At 38.2% G+C, this 20,294-nt stretch overlaps 1 protein-coding gene across 22 annotated transcripts in view; it reads right to left on the bottom strand.

The window, feature by feature from the left end:
* DTNB (dystrobrevin beta) overlaps positions 1–20,294 on the bottom strand; it is a 296,683-nt gene that overhangs the window by 223,056 nt on the left and 53,333 nt on the right. For 21 of the 22 annotated variants that reach the window (XM_055108155.2, XM_055108156.2, XM_034952753.3 and 18 more), the window contains exon 5: positions 7,433–7,518. The exons of the other annotated variant lie outside the window; for it this stretch is intronic. In XM_055108155.2, the coding sequence (XP_054964130.1) occupies positions 7,433–7,518 (86 nt within the window). The remainder of the gene's footprint in view (positions 1–7,432; positions 7,519–20,294) is intronic. 22 annotated transcript variants of the gene reach the window in all.

Genomic DNA, 20,294 nt, shown 5'->3' with positions numbered 1-20,294 from the left:
CCTTTAAATAGCTGGCTGCTGGTCAGGCGTGGTGGCTCACACCTGTAATCCCAGAACTTTGGGAGGCCCAGGCAGAGGTGAATCGCTTGAGCCCAGGAGTTCAAGGCCAGCCTGGGCAAGATAGCAGGACCTTTTCTCTACAAAAAATAAAAAAAATTAGCTAGGCATGGTGGCAGGTGCCTGTACTCCCAGCTACTCAGGAGACTGAAGGGGGAGGACCGCTTGAGTGCAGAAGTTGGGGGCTGCAGTGAGCTCTGATCATACCACTACACTCCAGCCTGGGTAACAGAGCAAGACCCTATCTCAAAAATAAATAAATAGCTGGCTGCTAGTCTTACAAGGAGGAAAATAATCGTTCATTGAATCTGAATGAAAACAAAGGGTCAACATGGGAGGTGGCAGACACTGCCAGGTGCCTCAGTATCTTCTTCCCCTTCTCACTCACTAGCTGAGCCCGACTGCTGGGAATGACTATGTGCCACTTAACGAATGACTTCTCAGCCTCCTTTGCACATTGCAATGCTGGAGTAGATGTCTGGAAAACCCTTTGCTTTCTTCATAGAGGCAACTCTTTCTTCCTTCTGCCTGGAGTAAGTACAGAGGCCTGGGATATGGCAAACATCTTTTGATCCTAAGGACGAAGGCCATATGGCAGAAGAAAGACGGGAAGAAGTGAAGTCTGTGAGGACAGCCATAAGTCAGGGTACCAACTTTGAACTTATCAGCGTTTGGACTTACTTTTACATGAGAAAAATAAATCCCAATCTGCTTAAGCCACTCTCAGTCAAGTTTTCTATCGCCACTCTGTGTATTCATAACTAATTAACTAATGAGTAATTAACCTGTGGCCACTAGTGGTGGAAATATTCAGGACCAGTGACTTTAGCTTTCAAGTACATGAATATATATATATGTATAGCTTCACAATCACAAAAATGTGTATGTATACACCCACACCAACGAATCTATACCTAACTCATTCAGAGTAATAAAAAGGAGTGACTGGATAGTAAAATGACTAACCACTCCCACAAAAAAGTATTATTTCAGTTAAACTTAGTTACTATGTCACATGAATAGATTCAAAGTAATACAAAATTTTTTATTCATAAGAAACTATAACAGGCCTATATTACAATAAGAGAAGTGGAAACATGTCTATTTGCTTTAATGAGACATACTGCTAGACCCCAAAACTGAAGGCACAGTGAAATAATTCATTACTTCTTGAGTTATGGGTTTAAAACAATTTTTTTATGAATAGGCTTTTATCTCTAAGAAAAACAATTTAAAAATGATTGCTAATTCTTAAATCTTAAATGAAGTTTAACAATCAACCTAAGTTATTGTGATTTACCTATGTATATATAAAAGGATATCAAAGAAGTGAATAAAATAATAAAATTTAATGAAAATATTTTAAAAATTAAACTAGTACTCTAATTAAATAAAGCCCTAAACCCTCCTGGTATTAAGGGACTAAATTACTTCCCACATCCCCAGTTAATTTCCCAAGTAATTCTCTTTCTATTTATACACCTCTGAAAGTATGCTAATTCCCTAACAGTTATTTCCAGCTAAAAAGGAAGCTTTCTCCCTTGTGAAAAACCCACTATCAAGCCCTTAAATGTACATGTGTATGCAATTTTTAAAATATTCTGTAATATCTTTTGTGTAATAAGCAAAAAAATGCTACTGAGCCACCATCATCACATATGTTTTGATTTTTTCCTGGTGATAATGACCCTAGTTTTACTGGCTGGATCTATCCATCTATTTCAACTCCCCTTTCATCCCCACATGACTAGCCACCTATTTTTTTTGCAGATGAAAGGGCTGTTTAGACTGAAGAAATGAGTCTATAAACAGAAAGCCATTTTCTTTTACATGTTTGCTTTCCCTGGCAAATGACTCTCATCGCCTGTCATCTTTCTACCAGCTCAGCAACCTAACCCACAAAACCATGCACACACATCTGTATGTTGATAAATACCTAAACACAACTAGGCCCGAGTGCATACTGTAGTTCGAAACTCATTAATATGCCACTGGCGGGGTGCGGTGGCTCATGCCTGTAATTCTAACACTTGGGGAGGCCAAGGCAGGCGGATCACCTGAGGTCAGGAGTTCAAGACCAGCCTGTCCAACATGGGGAAACCCGGCCTCTACTGAAAATACAAAAATTAGTTAGGCATGGTGGCACACGCCTGTAGTCCCAGCTACTTGGGAAGCTGAGGCAGGAGAATCACTTGAACCCGGGAGGTGGAAGCTGCGGTGAGCTGAGATCACACCACTGCACTCCAGCCTGGGCAACAGAGCAAGACTCCATCTCAAAAAAAAAAGAAAACAGAAAAAAAAAAGAAACTTATTAATATGCCACATCATTAAGCTGCAATGAGGCTGGAGGGTAGGAGTCTGCATGCCTTGGGCTTCTGGTGTTGACTCAGCCAGGAACCACCTGAGACAAGGCTCCAGACCGCCTTTGGTTTTTGTTTTCCTTTTTCTTCTTTTTTTCCCCTTATTCATAAAACACACATTTAAGGCTTATCTTTTACTTCCTTCCATTTCTAAAACATTTTGGTTATCTGAAAAATGTAAATCTAGCCATCACTCATTTAGATTAAACAGTCACTTCCATCTACTGAGGAGAAGGGATGGTTAACAGAAACCAGTGAGGATAATTATGCAGCCATGGGTGGTTAAAAAAACTACAGCAGAGGAGTCTAAAATCTGAACAGGTGAAACTGTTTAACTGTAACTTCAAAGGGAGGCCCTTCTACAGTCTGCTAATGAAACATGAAGGAAGCAAACAGTTGAAACATCAGTAGGAATAGTCAATTCTGACCAAAACAGAAAGAATCTCAGGTCATCTTTTCTCTGACTGCTGACAGTGTGGTCTATCAAAAACATGCAAAAAGATAAATAATATAAATTATTATTATAAAACCATTGTGTTAGAACCCAGAGAAAAACCCCTGTTATTATTTTGGTATATTTCTTATTTTCTATGTGCACAGCAAATTTTTGTTTAAAACTACATTACACTTATGCATTTTGATCTAAAACCTATTTTTAAAGGCATTATATTCAATCATGTGGGTGTCCCAAAATTTAACTGAGTTCTCACTTTTGGACACTAAAGATGTTTCAAGTTTTCATATAAGTGTTGCAATATACAAAAAACTTGGGGTACACTTCTGATTAATTCCTTAGGATAAACTCAAGAAGTAGACTGAGTGAATGAATATGAATCTTTTTAAAGCCTTCCTGATACATATTGTTAAACTGCCTTTCAAAATAGTAGCACCAGCTTTTTAACGAATTTTAAAATAAATTTATGAATCTTTTGCTCCTTTTAGTGCAACCAGATGCAATTTGAATAAGGAGACTAAATTTCTTCGAAAACAAATAGCAGAATTAAAGTAAATAAATTGCACAGTCAAATTAATTGATAATTAAGCATGTTTTAATACATAATGGGCTTTACAGTCTACAAATTTTGTTTCCTTGAGTTACATTTTGGGTTTCTGACATTACTGAATTTTGATTGTGCTTTTAATTAAAGTCCATATTCCGATTATAAATCATTGGTATTTAGAATCCTGATAAAAGTTACCTCCGAATCTAGGACATAGTCTCTAATGGCCACAACAATGAACCATCTCTGTAAATGAATGCTACCTGGAGACAGAAACTCTCTTAAGACAAATCTGAAAAATCTAAGAAATGTTTTAAACAGAAAGTACAAATATTTGTTCAGTCATTCAAATGCTATCTTGATACTAAAACCAAAAACCCCATGTCAAATAAAAAAGGTAGAGAGGAGAAAATCGTAGGAAAAATTCTAAGAAAGTAAAAAGCAGGAAGATCAAAGCAGAAAAAAAAAAGTAGAAATGCTAAAACATTCCATAAATGAGAAAACTTAATATAACAGGAGCATTAATAGAGGTAACAACAGAGAGTCCAGTCAGTAGAAGGAGGTTGGAGCAAACAAGAAGAACCAAAACAATGGAATAATTAGGTATGAGAAAGTGAATAAACAATCAAAGATCATTTGCTGTTACAATACAGTGTTACTTCTCTCTTTTGGCTGCACAATTATTCAGCCACCTCAACTAAGTAGGACATTGCTGAGAACCAGAAAACAAGGAGGGAAAGGTTCTGAAAATAGCCAAAGCTAACAATCATACTACACAAGCTCAAGTGCTTCTCTCATAACAATCACTTTAAATCCTTATTTTAAATAGAATGCTAAGAGGTTTGGTTATTACTTCTCTGTCCGTAGCATATTAAAAGTAGTAAGTCAGAAGCAAGGAGAGATTTCCAGAGAGTGGAGCACCAAAAATACATAACATCATATTTGCCAGTGATAAAGGACATACACAAACCACTGCCGCCACCACCACCACCACCAACAACAACAAAAAACTCAAGAACTGAAAAAGCACAATAGTCTCAAAATAGGAGGAGTAGACAAACCAAGCTTCACAATCAGCCCTAAATCCTAAATGCATCAGAAAATGGCATCCTTAAGAGATGAAAATGTTAAAAGTATAATCAGTGAGTTCTCGTTTCTTTCTTTTTTTTTCTCTCTCTCCCTTCTTTCTCTCTCTCTCTCTCTTTTCTTGAGACAGTCTCACTCCATTACCCAGGCTGCAGTGCAGTGACATGACCATAGCTCACTGCAGCCTCGAACTTCTAGCCTCAAGTGATCCTCCTGGCTCAGCTTCCTGAGGAGCTGGGACCTCAGGTATGTACTGCCATGCCAAACTAACTTTTTTAATTACTTTTATTTTTATTTATTTATTTTTTTGAGACAGTCTCACTCCGTCGGCCAGGCTAGAGTGCAGTGGCATGCTCTTGGCTCACTACAACCTCCATCTCCTGGGCTCAAGCAATTCTGCCTCAGCCTCCCGAGTAGCTGGGATTATAGGCATGTGCCACCATGCCCAGCTAATTTTTGTATTTTTAGTAGAGACAAGGTTTCACCATGTTGGCCAGGCTGGTCTCGAACTCCTGGCCTCAGGTGATCCACCCCAACCTCCCAAAGTGCTGGGATTACAGGCGGGAGCCACTGCACCCGGCCTTAAAATTGCTTTTATAGTTACACAGTCTCACTACGTTGCCCAGGCTGGTCTCAAACTCCTGGCCTCAAGTGATCCTCCCACCTCAACCTCCCAAAGTGCTGGGATGACAGGCATGAGCCACTGCACCCAGCCAAGTTCTGTTTAAAATGGAAGGGGCAAGCCACATTTTAAAGTGTTTTCCACCTTGGAAGATTAAAAAGTAGAGATAGGCTTCCCTACTCAAGTATTTTACTTATGTTGAACATCTCAAGCCCAAGCCAAGATAATTACAGTACAACAAAAATAATGAAACAGACCTACAACTGGCAGAGAAACTATAATTTTTAGCAAGGAAAAGATAAACCACATTTGAAATCTACTTGAATCAGATAAACACAGTGATTGGTAACCCAGCACAGTCTGTATCACAGCCATCCAAACACTATTGCAATGACTTGGGGTCCTGAGCATGCTGACATGTCACCTTTGGCTTGGCCCGTGGGCTTTTGCACCACTTCAATCTTGGTCACTTCGTGTTCCTCCAAAAAGTTCAGAAGCCACATCAAAAAAACTGCTATCACCTGGATCCCTTCCAAACCGAGAACTAGAATTTGCGCCTTTTCACTAACAGTTATAACACAGAACTGGAGTAATTTTATTATTCAATCAACAATTTACATTTGACAAAATTTTAAGTATTTACCATATGCCAGGTGAGCTGGCTCTATGTAAATATAGTAGACTTTAAAGAAATTTAAAGATTCCAGAGTCATCTAGAATACAGTTAATTTTCTGCTAATGTATTTTTCTACTACTGTATTTTTCAACCAGTCTCCCCAATATTAATAAAGATGGTATATATATTCTTTATCTGGTATCAGCATCATTAAAAATTAGACAAGACTACAACTTTTCTTTGTGTTTGATGAAATATACTTTCATACATATTATCTTCCTCAGAAAAACATATTTTTATATTTTACAAAAATATAAAAGGAATTTCAGCCCAAAGAATATTTTGGGATATACCATGTGAAAAACCTCAGAAGAATATTTAAATAAAACCATAATTCTTATTACCAAAAACATGTTCTATATTGCAGCTAACTTTGAAATGAAGATAAACTGGATAACAGTTGACCAAATACATTAAGATCTTTCTTTGGAATATCTAAATCTATATCTAATGGGCCATCTAGCTTTCCAACTTTCAGTGTCATGGTAAAGTAAGAAAAAGCACAAAAAACAAATACACCTATGAAGTAATCTTGCCGAAAAACTTGTATTAATACTTGAATCTGATCAAACCTCTGTATCTTTCAATTTAAAAAAAAAAGGGCATGGAGGAATATCGCAAGGACTCAGTCATCCAAATCCGGGCTCACAGGGTACCACACTACCACACTACCTCATTAAGACTTCAGTCTCATCCCTTGAAAGCTGGCATCCAGTTTCCTACTCTGTGGCTACTGCTTTAAGGCACTCTGAACACTGTACTGAAATTACACGTGTGTCTCCTGCTACAGCACTAGCACAGGGGAGCACAATCACATAGCTCAGAACAGGGCTCTGACATCTGAGTTAAAACCCCAGCTTTGCCCCCTTGGTTAACTCATCGATAAAATGAAGAAAATATCACCTGCTGCTCAAAGGAATTTTAAGGATTCCATGAGAAAATACATGTAAAGCACCTAGCACAATTCTTGGCATATCTTAGGGAGTTAATAACTAATAACTGAATAAATAAAAACCATAAGCAGCAAAATTAAATAGTCGTGAATTTCATCTCTTTTGATTTCATCTAATCACCTTCTTATAGTATCTAATGAATGGTAAAATGCCAAAATGACTAATGGTTAAAAAAAAATTAGCAAAGATAACAGGAATTTTTTTAAAAAAACAGGTCATCAGCTTCTAAATAACTGCGGCTGACTCTAGAGTAGTAAGGAATAATGTAATCACAGCAAACATCACCTGATGAAGAATGGAGTTAAGAGCTAAACCAGACCGAACTTAGTAAAAGCAATCAAATTTACTTTAACTAAAAGTTCTCAATATAATCATTTTCAAGCATAATTTTAATAATGTGGAAAACATTTCTAAAATAAGTTTTTAAATGTCAGCATTATGATTCTGAGTCTTTTCCATTTTCTCACTAAAAAGGACTAACAATAAATTAAATTAACCAACTTTTCCATCTGAACAGTAGGTGGCATAACTCACCTACTGTGAGCCAGCTGCTGCAGCGTGAGTGACATGGTAATTTTTTTAAAAGCTCAATATAACATCATTCAAAATTCTGACAATATTCATTTAAAAGTCCTAATTTGAAAATGGCATTTTTCAAATAATATGAAAATACTTACATCTCAATTTGTCCAGCATTTTTCCACCACACATGGTTGCTAACATAGCTTTAACTGAAAATACCGTCAACTTGCCTCGGCCCTCACTGCAAAATAAATTATATTAGAAATAATTGCTATCTGAAACCACAAAAGGAGTCGAATGTATCACTAAATACTGAGCAACCCAGTAAGTTGATTCCTGACCTTGTCTGTTACAATTTTACCACATTTAGAAACCCTGGATTTTTTTTTTTTTTTTTCATTTGTAGAATTAAGACTTCACCTATGCTAGGTGAAGAATGCTAAAGCTAGCCTGAATTTTCTGGAAGTTTTAGAAACATTCTATGTAATTTCTGTTGGCTATGTAGCAGAGGTCAAATGGATGAACCTGAAGTGAATTTCCTATTAATTAAACCCATTAAATCCACAGCTGCAGTTCTTAAGTATTCAAAACTGAGGGGCCACCTGGTTTGAATATAATTCAGAAACATAACCTTACATCAGGATATTACAACAATGGTTTCTTGTTACATACTAAACAACAGGGTGCATCTTACTATGAAGAGTTTATAGTACATTCATCTTTGTTTTTACTGTAACAACCTTTATGTTACCACGTGTTTATTCTAAGAAGCTCAATCACACCTGTCTCAGATCTTCTAATACACCACTGTAAGAAAAGTGAAGAGGAAGGGATAGTAACATTAATTCTTCTTTAGGAACTGGAAAGACGAAATGTAGAAGAACATAAATGAATCACCTAAGGTAATGCTGCACACCACCAGCAGAACCAAGACAATATCACCGAGGCCCCTGACCCAAAGTGTCCATGGCTTCATTCACTCAGCTATGCCCTGGTTTCACAGCAGATAAAAACTTCACTAGTTGGTTGTTAAAGTTATCACAGGTAAGCCAAGAATGTGCTTTTTGTGTTAATTTTTAAAAGCTTGTGTTCACAATGTTTCATTGTAACTTAGAGTAAAACACTTTTGCAATAATGAGAGCTATACCTTCTTTGTTTAGAAAAAGAATGTATCATCCTATTTATATCCACAATGGTTCTAATACAGTGTTTCCCATTTTCCACACTGTCTTTATATACAGAAAGATCACACCTGAAAAAAGGCAAATAGCCTATACGCTAGAAAATTATCCGTGAAAACACCACCAGGAAATATCAATATTTGTTACAGTTGAGTTTTTAACTATAACATCTCCTTGAGTTTATTCATAAAACAAAATAGGAATGACTGCAACTAGCTAAAATTAGAATGGGGTTTTTAAAATATATTGTTCTTCAGAAATAAAGATACAGCTCCATGTACAAAGCAATATGGCACCCATAAATAAGGCATATTCCTGCATCAAATATCTACTGCATTATGTAAGAAAAGCTAGTGGTTATAAGATAGATCATTAGGTTAAAAGGAATGGGTTTCTAAGACTGATACAGAGCTTTTACAGTGGACTTTCTTTTTTGACACCAAGCACTTGAAAGCTGAGTCTACATTTAAGCACACCCTACCTTATGGGACAAGTAGACTTTCCACTACTAAAGTACAAAGAAGGGAAAAAAAAACATATATTTGCTTTCTCATCTTTCTTTGAAACTAGGATAGGGGCACATAACAGAGCTCCACCAATAAAATGCACTATGCTAGATTTCAAGGGGGGAAATATTAACTTGGAGAAGCAGGAACTCCAGAAGAATCCACCTAGTGGGGACGGCAGCAGTAGGGGCAGCTACATCCAGTGTTCTGGGGCAGCAGAGATAATGATTCTTGGGGCAGCACCCAGAGCCCAGCATCAGTGGTGTTTGGAGCACAAGCAGCAACGTCTGTGGCCACAGAGGTGTCTTCATGAGAGTTCTGTGCAATGATTTTGCGCTATGTTCCTAGCAGTGTAGTTTTCAAGCCTACTTTCCCAACCTACTTACAGAATCTGTGGGTCACCCTTTTAATTAATTACCCAGAGATGGTATCTATTACTTACAACTAAGAACTCTGATGGATACAGCTTCTAACCTGAAGTAAAGTGGCCCACAAAGATGAAGCAACAAAAGAAACTATTGCTGAAGTCCAGAGTGGGATTAAGAATGCCTGATGGGCCGGGTACAGTGGCTCACGCCTGTAATCCCAGCACTTTGGGAGGCCGAGGCAGGCAGATCACCTGAGGTCAGGAGTTCAAGACCAGCCTGACCGACATGAAGAAACTCCGTCTCTACTAAAAATACAAAATTAGCCAGGTGTGGTGGCGCATGCCTGTAATCCCAGCTACTCAGAAGGCTGAGGCAGGAAAATTGCTTGAACCCAGGAGGCGGAGGTTGCAGTGAGCTGAGATAGCATCATCTCTTGTCGCCTGGGCAACAAGAGCGAAACTCTTTCAAAAAAAAAAAAAAACTTGTTATATATGTTGCTATGCATAAACATTTCCATAATAGAATGTATACACACACACACACACACACACACACACACACAAAATTAAAAATACCAAGGCTTAGGCCCAACCCTTAGAGATCCTAATTATTTGGCCTAGGGTGGGGCGTTGACACTGGTAATTCTTAGGAGTTCCCCAGGTGATTCAAAACACAGCCAGAATTGAGAACCACTGACCCAAAACAAATCAACTTTATAAAAAGAAAAGAAAAAAAGACACAAGAGAAAAAGGGAAGGTGCATTCACATACACAAAATAGACATGGAAGAAATACAAATGACTATTAAGTGCATGAAAAGACACTGACCTTAATAATAAAAGGAAAAGAAATCTCAAAAATAATGAGATAAATTTTGTAGATGTCATAAGTTACTGTTTCCAAAGACTGTCCTCAGTCTAAGCAGTGTGAAGTCTGACTTAGGTGAACTATATTTTTTTTGTTGTTGTCTTGTTTTGTTTTGAGACAGGGTCTCCCTCTGTCGCCCAGGCTGAAATACAGTGGCGTGTTCACAGCACACTGCAGCCTCAACCTCCTGGGCTCAAACAATCCTCCCACCTTCGCCTCCTGAGTAGCTGGGACCACAGGCACATGCCACCACACCTGGCTTAAAAGATTTTTAAAGAAATAGTTTAGCTACACTTCCTTTTATTTTGTAATGTAATATTTATCACTTTCATAATTGATTACTTTTTAAATGATCACTTTAAAGAGAGAGAGAGTATATGTGCCAGGAAAAAGTAAGTAATCTCTCTGGTTTTATATAATTTTAAGCTCTAACCATGATCAACGATTACGCCTTTAGTTAATTCTGTATGGTATCCTTTTTAACTTTTCATTAAAGTATAATGAACATATAGAAAAGTGCATAATTCATGAATGAACTTTCACAAAATGTTCCCTCATGAACATTTAAAGTTCACTGAATGAACTTTCACAAAATAAATACCCAGGTAACTAACCAGCACTCAGGTCAAAAGACAGAACATTACTAACACCCAGAAGCACCTCTTTCCTAAACCCACTTCCCACCGTGGTAACTTCTATCCTTTTGTTTTTTTGAGACAGAATCTCTCTCTGTTGCCCAGGCTGGAGTGCAGTGGTGTGATCTTGGCTCACTGTAACTTCCACCTCTTGGGTTCAAGTGATTCTCGTGCCTTAGCCTCCCGAGTAGCTGGGATTACAGGTGCACACCACCATGCCCAGATAATTTTTTTATTTTTAGTAGATACAGGGTTTCATGATGTTGGCCAGGCTGGTTTAGAACTCCTGACTTCAGGTGATCCACCCACCTCGGCCTCCCAAAGTGCTGGGATTGCAGGCGTGAGCCACTGCACCCAGCCCAGTAACATCTATCCTGACTTCTAGTATCATAGGTCAGATTTGGCAGCAATTGAACTTCATACAAATGGAATCTTACAGTATGCACTCTTTTGTGTCTGGCTTCTTTCACTCAACAAAATATCTACAAGATTTTTTATGTTGTTACATATATTAGTTCATCCTGCTATGCAGCATTCTGTTGTATGAATATACTGCATTTTATCCATTCTCTTACTGAGGGATATTTTCAAACTCTATACTTTAAACTATTCGATGAGCAGGACAAACAAAACATGAGTCACTGCCTATACTATAGGTACAAATAAATACTTGTTGACTTATTGATATTCCTTACTAAAAGAAAGAAAAAAAAGCTGCTTGTGGGTAAAAGTGAAACCAGTGGCACAAGAACTGATAACATTCTAAGGATTATATACAATCAGCCCTCAGTATTCATGGGCAATTGTTTCCAGGACCCCTGCAGATACCAAAATCCACAGATATTCAAGTCCCCTCTAGAGTTGGCCCTCCATATCCGTGGGTGTCTGAATCCACACATGGGAATCTGCAGATACAGAGGGCCAAGGGTACTGGCAATGCTGAGGAGTTTGAAAATAATCTAGAGGGAAAAGCACAGCACCTTGGAAATGCCTTCAAGAAGAAGGCCATCCTTAGGATCCTATCGACTTCTAAAGTGATTATATCTGGGAACTGTGGCGCATGCCTGTAGTACCAGCTACTCAGGAGGCTGAAGCAGGAGGATCACTTAAGTCCAGGGGTTTGGGACCAGCCTGGGCAATACAGTCAGACCTCATCTCTAAATAGAAAAATAATACACTAAAATAAAGTGATTAATGTTGGTCTAATACTTAATAAAGGAATTATTAAGAAAATAAGTCTGAATATCCCTGGAGTTATTTGGATAGACCAAGCAGAAGAATTAATGTAATTCTTTCTTTCTCTCTATACTAAGTAGGCCCTTTATCAAAAGAGACAGCACATTATCTAAACACAGAAAAAGGAGAGAAATAAAGGGGGTAGAAAACTGTTCCATTCTTTTCACATGGAATTTACACACTCGAGAAGCCTAAAATGATGTTTTTGAATGTGCATATTCATAGTCATTTTTTGCAGCATGTTTCTAATGGCAAAAGACTGGAAATAACCAAAATGTCCATTAATAGTGAAGACTGCTATCACAAAAAGAATAAGAAATTATATATGAAAGACAGAATCATATGCAAGGCAGACTAAGGGGAAAAAAGCAAGGTATAGAACAAAATAATTGTTAGAAGGTTATCTAACAACTATGTTAAAAAAGAGAGAAAAATAATATATTTGTTTGCATATGTATAAACTATATGTGACAGGATATTGAGAAAATAACAACACTGGTTGCCGCCAGGGTGGGAAGTAGACAGCCTAGAGAGAGGAATGAAATGGTGGGTAATTTCACATTGTAAGTATTAAAAATGCTTATACTAGAAAAGAAGAAGGTTCTCAAGTCAATAATCTAACCCTCCAACTTAAGACACTAGAAAAAGAACAGAAAATTAAACTCAAAACAAGAAAAAGGTGAAAAATACTATAAATAAGAGCAGAAACTAATGATGCTGAAAACAGAAAAATAGAGAAAAATATCAATAAAACCAAAAGCTGCTTCTTTGAATGGATCAATAACAATAGAAATCTCTTGCCAGACTGACTAAGAAAAAAAAGAAGACACAAATTACCAATATTAAGAGGGGATATCACCACAGGTTCTACAGACATTGCAGAAATAATAAAGAAAGATTATTTAAAAACCTTTATGTCCATGAATTCAACAACTTGAATGAACTAGATATATACAGACTACTCCTTGAAAAACACAAACCACCAAAGCTCACTCAAGAGAAACAGATAAACTGAATAGACCCATATCCATTACAAACTGAATCTACATTTTAAAGTCTTCCAAAAAAGAAAGCTCCTCATTCTGAGGGCTGTACTGGAGATCTCTAAACATTTAAAGAAGAAGAACTGCATTTCTACTCACTCTTCCAGGTAATAAAAAAAGGGAAGAAACACTTCCCAACTCTTTTTATAAGGTCAGTATTATTCTTTTTTTAATAATTTCAACTTTTATTTTATTCATTTATTTATTTATTTGCAGAGACAGGGCCCCACAATGTTGCCCGGGCTGGTCTCGAACTCCTAAACTCAAGTGATCCTCCTGCTCTAGCCTCCCAAAGTGCTTGGATTACAGGCATGAGCCACCATGCCCAGCCCAATTTTTATTTTAGATTGAGGGGATACACATGCAGGTTTGTTACATGCGTATATTGCATGATGCTGAGGTTTGGGGTATGAATAATCCTATCACCCAGGTAGTGAGCACAGTACTCAAGTTTTTCAACCCTTGCCCCCTCCCTCTGTCCCCACTCTAGCAGTCCCCTGTGTCTACTGTTCCCATGTTTATGTCCATGAGTACCCTATGTTTAGCTCCCACTTATAAATGAGAACGTGTCGGTATTTGGTTTTCTGTTCCTGCATTAATTTGTTTAGGATAAGGGTAAGGCCAGCATTATTCTGACACTAAAAACAAAGACATTACAATAAACGACAACAAGTCAGTATCTCTCATGAACATAGTTACAACAATCTTGAACAAAATGAGCAAATCAAAAGTAGGGAAAAAAAAAAAGGGACAGGCCGGGTGCAGTGGCTCACGCCTGTAATCCCAACACGCTAGGAGGCCAAGGTGGGCGGATCATGAGGTCAGGCATTTGAGACTATCCTGGCCAACATGGTGAAACCTTGCCTCTACTAAAAATACAAAAATTAGCCGGGCGTGGTGGCGCTCACCAGTAATCCTGGCTACTCAGGAGGCTGAGGCAGGAGAATCGCTTGAACCCGGGAAGTGGAGGTTGCAGTGAGCTGAGATCATGCCACTGCACTCCAGCCTGGGCGACACAGCAAGACTCCGTCTCTAAATAAATAAATAAATAAGGACAAAAATCACAACCCAGGGAGCTTTATCCCAAGAATATAAGGCTATTTTGACATATGAAAACCAATCAATATAATTCACTATCTCAACAGACCAAAAAGAGAGAAAGGCGATACAACCATTTGAATAGATGCAGAGATGACAAAATTCAACATCAATTCCTGACACTCTCAGAAAACTCAGGAAAAAAAGAGAATTTCTTCCATGTGACAATGGGCATCTTTAAAAATAATCACGGTGACCATCATACTCAGTGAAGAAAGACTGAGTGCTTGTCCCCTAAGATTAAGAACAAATCAAGAGGACTGCCCCCACCACTCCTTGTCAACATCACACTGCAGAACCCAGCTGGTGAAATAAGACAAGAAAAATAAACAAAAAACACATTAGAAGTAAAGAAATAAAACTGTGTCCATTCCAGGCAATATGATCATATGTAGAAAGCTATAGAACTACTAACAACACTATAATAAGTGAGTTTAACAACATTGCAGAATGTAAGGTCAACATAAAAAATTCAATTTTATTTCTCTAAACTAGCAGAAGACTATTGGAAATACAACAGCAACAAAAATATAAATAATTAAATAATATTTTTTAAAAGCATGTTCAAGATCTGTATGCTGAAAACCACAAAATACAAATGAAAGAAATCAAAAAAGATTTAGAGAGATATACTATGTTCATAAAATGGAAGGTTCAGTGTAATTTAAATGCCAATTTTCTCTAAACTGCTCAGAATCCCGTTGCAATTCAATGCAATCCTCTAAGGAGATGGAGGCGGGGAAAAACAAAACAAAACAAAACTGTTTTTCCTACTCTCTTACACAGCAATTCACTTCTGACACCAGATGCCTAGGGAGTTATTTCCCCACACACCAAGCAAGCAATTCTCCAGCAGATACCAGCTGGATGTCTATAATCTGATTCAAGTCCGACACCATTTACCTGGAGATAGCATCAGATCCCACAGGCTGAGGGCTCATTCCCGCAAGACTGCTCCCCACTTCAGATATCAGTAGCAAGTAGTAGGCTGTCACCTATACTTCTGACCAACGAACTATAAAATTGCGGTTCCCATGACCCTTCCTTGGACTGATTAGTTTGCTAGACTGGCTCACAGAACTCAGGAAAACACCTATATTTAACCACTTATTTATGAAGGATATTATAAAAGATACAGATGAACAGTCAGATGGAGGAGATGCATAGGGTGTGTTTCACGGGAAGGGGCACACAGCTTCCATGCCTTCCCGAGGTGTGCTACACTCCAGGAACTTCCACCTGCTCAGCTATCTGGAAGCTCTCCAAACCTAGTCCTTTTGGGTTTTTAATAGAGGCTTCATTACTTAGGGGTGACTGATTATATCTTTGGCCACTGGTGATCTGCCTTCAGCCCCTCTTCCTTCTTGGAGGTTAAGGAGTGGGGCTTAAAGTCCTAACTCTCTAATCAATCACATGATTAGCTCCCCTGGCAAACAGTCTATATCCTAAGAGTGACCTCCTTAGGACAAAAGATGCTCCTATCACTCAGGAAATTACAAAGGTATTAGGAGTTCAGTGTAAAGAACTGGGGTCAAAGTCCAAATACTAGAACAAAAGATTCTACTACCTATCTACAAGGGGGTATCAGGAGCTCTGTCTCAGGAACCCGCGCAGCGATCAAACGTTAGAACAAAAGATTCTCCTACAACCCCTATCACTCAGGAAATTACAAGGGTCTCAGGGGCTCTGTGCCAGGGACTGAGGGCAGACCAACATGTATATTTCTTATTATTTCGCAAATCCCAATTGAATTCACAAAAGGGTATTTCCGTAGAAATCAACAGGATCATTTCTTGTGTATTTTTAGAGTTCTAAACCCATACAAATCCTCAATAAGGTATGAGAATAAAGATACTATTCAGATGCCTAAACCCCATCCTGTTCTTGTTATGTTGAAAAAGTCCCTTGTGCTATTTTCATATGCATCCAGAGCTGAGAACCACCAACACAGAGCTTTGAATGCAAGAGTAAGACTTTAGCTTTTATTTTGTTGGCAGTGATAAATCAAAGGACATAATAAAAGATTACAGAAAATTAATCACACTGCAGTTGTGTAAATCTTTCTGGCTCCAAATCTCTCCTCCTTCAAAGAGACAAAACTGTATCTATTCCTTGCTGCAGAAAAGAAACTGTTGCTATCTATGCAGACAGACAGGAAAGTGTGGCAGAGTCCAGCACACTAGCAAGAGAGCCAGGTCACACTTGCAACTCTTCCTGAGAAGAGACTTACCTCATTAATACCCATCCATAAACATTACACAATGGATCTTCATGGGTACTATGATATCTTTACTTCTATATATTATAATAATTAGCACTTGTACAACATTTTCTTAATCTTCAAAATGTTTTTAGAAACACTAATATTTTACAACACTTTGCATCCTTATTCAAAATATCCTTTGACTCAACCCTGTTGTAAATATTAGTCCTAGATTCAGAGACTCTCATATTCAAATACAGAATAACAGATATAATTCTCAATTAACCTGGATCAGCACTAAAACACTTGTATTCTTTTCCATTCATTAAGAGTATTATTAGTCTCAATGGCTGGTCTCTGATGAAAGAATCTGTTAATTTACAGAATAATCTAGATCAGGCTATTTATAGTAAAAAAAAAAAAAAAAGACTTGGCCGGGCGCAGTGGCTCACGCCTGTAATCCCAGCACTTTGGGAGGCCAAGGCGGGTGGATCACGAGGTCAGGAGATCAAGACCATCCTGGCTAACACGGTGAAACCCCATCTCTACTAAGAATACAAAAAATTAGCCGGGCGTGGTGGCAGGGGCCTGTAGTCCCAGCTACTCAGGAGGCTGAGGCAGGAGAATGGCGTGAACCCAGGAGGTGGAGCTTGCAGTGAGCCGAGATCGCGCCACTGCACTCCAGCCTGGGCGACAGAGCAAGACTCCGTCTCAAAAAAAAAAGGAAAAAAAAAGGCTCATTAACCCCTCAATTAAGTATTGCCAGTAATGTGTGGTCACTTAACATACCATCTCTGAGATCCACTGTTAAACCATTTTTCTTATTCACAACAGCCACGTAGAAATCTCCACACATAATCTCCCACCCAACAAACTACTAATCTTCTCTTCCCTTCACCTGTATGCACTTTCAGGTGAACAAATGTATGTGTGCTTAACATCACAGGCTTTATTAAGGGTCAGGGGATATGCACCAAAGTGTCAATCTGTAACTCAACAGGATAAACAGACTGTATAAGCAGAGTGGAAGGAGTTTTAAGTTCAGGCAAAAGTAGAGGAATCTGAGATTAAGGATCATAGTAAATGTGAGCGGGATGAATTTACAGACAGGAGAGATTTGGCGAAAATACTTAGTGAATCTTTATGTTTAAGAATACATTCATAAGTTAAGTATGCATCCTGAGAATGGGGCAGTGGGCTCGAGGTCTTAATTATTAACCCTTCTTCCCCATTCAAATCACTTTTCATTTACCACTTTAGGTTCACAGTTAGTGCTATCAAAAGGTTTATACACTCTTCAAAAGGAAATATTAATATAAACAAAAATATACACAAAAGTTATAATTGTATATTTAAATACAGTTATAGAAACTTATTAAAGAAGCCAGGTGTGGTGGTTCACACCTGCAATCCCAGCACTTTGGGAAGCTAATGCAGGTGGATCACTTGAGACCAAGAGTTTGAGACCAGCCTCAAACTGTATTAATAAAAATACAAAAATTAGCCGGGTGTGGTGATACGCGCCTGTAGTTCCAGCTACATGGGAGGCTGAGGTAGGAGAATCGCTTGAACCCATGAGGTGGAGGTTGCAGTGAGCCAAGATCACGCCACTGCTCTTTGGCATGGGTGACAGAGCAAGACCCCGTCTCAATAAAAAATTTAAAAAGAAACTTATTAAAGATACCTACTTTAAAATTCCAGTATAACTTGGCATAAAGAAAGAGTTATCCGATAAAATTAATGAAGGGGTAGTCTCAACATCCTTACTTCCACAAATCATGTTACTTATATTTTTCCCTTCAAAAAGAAAAAAAACTTAGCTCTTTTCTCTCAATTGTTTGCTTTGCAGGCCAAACATCAGCAGTGACTCCTCTGCACAGAATGCTTTTCTTGGCACTGAAACCCCTCAGTCTACTTTAAGCCTAACTTCCTACAACTGCCTCCAAACAAGGCCAAGAGGAAGCATTACCTTTGCTTTTCTAATGTTTCTTTAGAGCCCCAGCATTCTTCCTCTACAACTAGAGGCAAGCAGAGAGAAAACTGCAGTTGGGCACCCTGATACCGCCCAACTTTGTTCTTTATCTAACTGATTCCTTCTTCTTGGAAGAACTCATTCTTGATCCTTCCCACGAGACATCTGAAATTATTCTGTATACACTGGTCAAGTTGAAACTGAATAATTAGCTGCCAGTGGCCACAGCACATGTCCTCACCAATGTCCATGTTTTCACTACTTCCAATGTAAAGTCCAAGTTTATACCAGAATCAATTCTCTTCAAACAAGATTTGGAAATGATATTTAACCTGGTTTCATCACAAATAATGTTACTCACTTCAAATCTGGCCTATGATAGCTACAGAGTTGATTGGTAGGTCAACATTTGAAATATAACGCCATTAACAGTGAATACGAACCCCTCTATCAAGACACTAAGATGAAAAGATAAACAGGTAATATTTGTTGAGATGATAAGACAGAAGAAACTTGTGATTTTAACCCCACTCAAATAGAAGCCCTCCAGGGAATGTCCTCCTTCAGTAAGGGACATGATGATCCCTTTCTCAGCCTTCTCTGCATGATTCATTTCCATAGCCCTATCATTTTACAGTCTGACAATAAACTATGCATATGACTTCTAAAAAGAGTTATTATCCAACACTGAGAAAACACCATTATTAGCTCTGTGCCAAGCTAAGCAGACAATGAGTCACCCTGAATAAACGCTGTTATGTCTTAACATGCAGGTACCTTCTGAAGCCTCTGAAGTCCCCACCTGTTCCCTGTGGATGGGAAATCATTCGTTTCAGTTCAATAAGGTCTCAAATTCTGTCTTTCAATATTTAAAACTAACCAAATCTGGATGACGTTTCTAGCTTTACACTATCTAGTAGGAGTTTGCTATTCAAATTAATACTTTTGAAAACAAGACTACGGGTAGTATTTTGTACTTAACACAAACTGTTTCTATCTCTTTAGCAAATGATTGTGGATGCTGCCAACCACAAATTTCTCACACGGAAACAAACTTCAACTTCAGAAACACTATTACCAGTCCGATTATCATATGTAGCTAAAAGTAATAAGAGCATCTCTCTTTGATTTTCAAAAACTCGCATTCTGCCAATTAATCTTAATTTACAAAACTTCACAGTGAATGGATGTTGCAATAATCAACTGCAAATCAAGAATCCATTTGGCAAATGTCAAACAGCTTTAATCAAGTAAAATCAACTTAGAATATTATTCAATTTTATCACAATCAGAATGCCTGCTGCTTTTCATTTCAATCTTATAAACATTTATAAATAATCTAGCATTATACTAATTGAGGAATGAAAGAAATATAAAGCAGAATCTCTGCTCTCAAGGACATCCATTCCATTTTGAACACTTATGAAGCAGTTTACAACATTATGTAATTAAAGGCCAAAATAATAATATAAACAAGAACTGTAAGTCATCAAAAGGATGAAAATGGGATTGGTGATAATAAGGCAGGCTACACAGTAGGTAAAAACTTGGGTTGAGGCCGGGTGCAGTGGCTCACGCCTGTAATCCTAGCACTTTGAGAGGCCGAGGTGGGCAGATCAGGAGGTCAGGAGTTTGAGACCAGCCTGACCAACATGGTGAAACCCCATCTCTACTAAAAATACAAAAATTAGCCAGGCGTGGTGGTACACGCCTGTAATCCCAGCTACTCAGGAGGCTGAGGCAGAAAAATCACTTGAACCTGGGAGGCAGAGGTTGCAGTGAGCTGAGATCGCGCCACTGCACTCCAGCCTGGGCGACAGAGTGAGACTCCGTCTCAAAAAAATAATAAAATAAAATAAAAACCTGGGTTGAATTCTCAGAAATAGAAAAGATTTGGACAGAAGAAAAG

The sequence above is a fragment of the Pan paniscus genome, chromosome 12 (genome assembly GCF_029289425.2).
Source record: "Pan paniscus chromosome 12, NHGRI_mPanPan1-v2.0_pri, whole genome shotgun sequence".
Classification (NCBI taxonomy): Eukaryota; Metazoa; Chordata; class Mammalia; order Primates; family Hominidae; genus Pan; species Pan paniscus.
The sequence above is the reverse complement of the archived record's forward strand: the minus strand, read 5'-3'. Positions and strand labels throughout refer to the sequence as shown.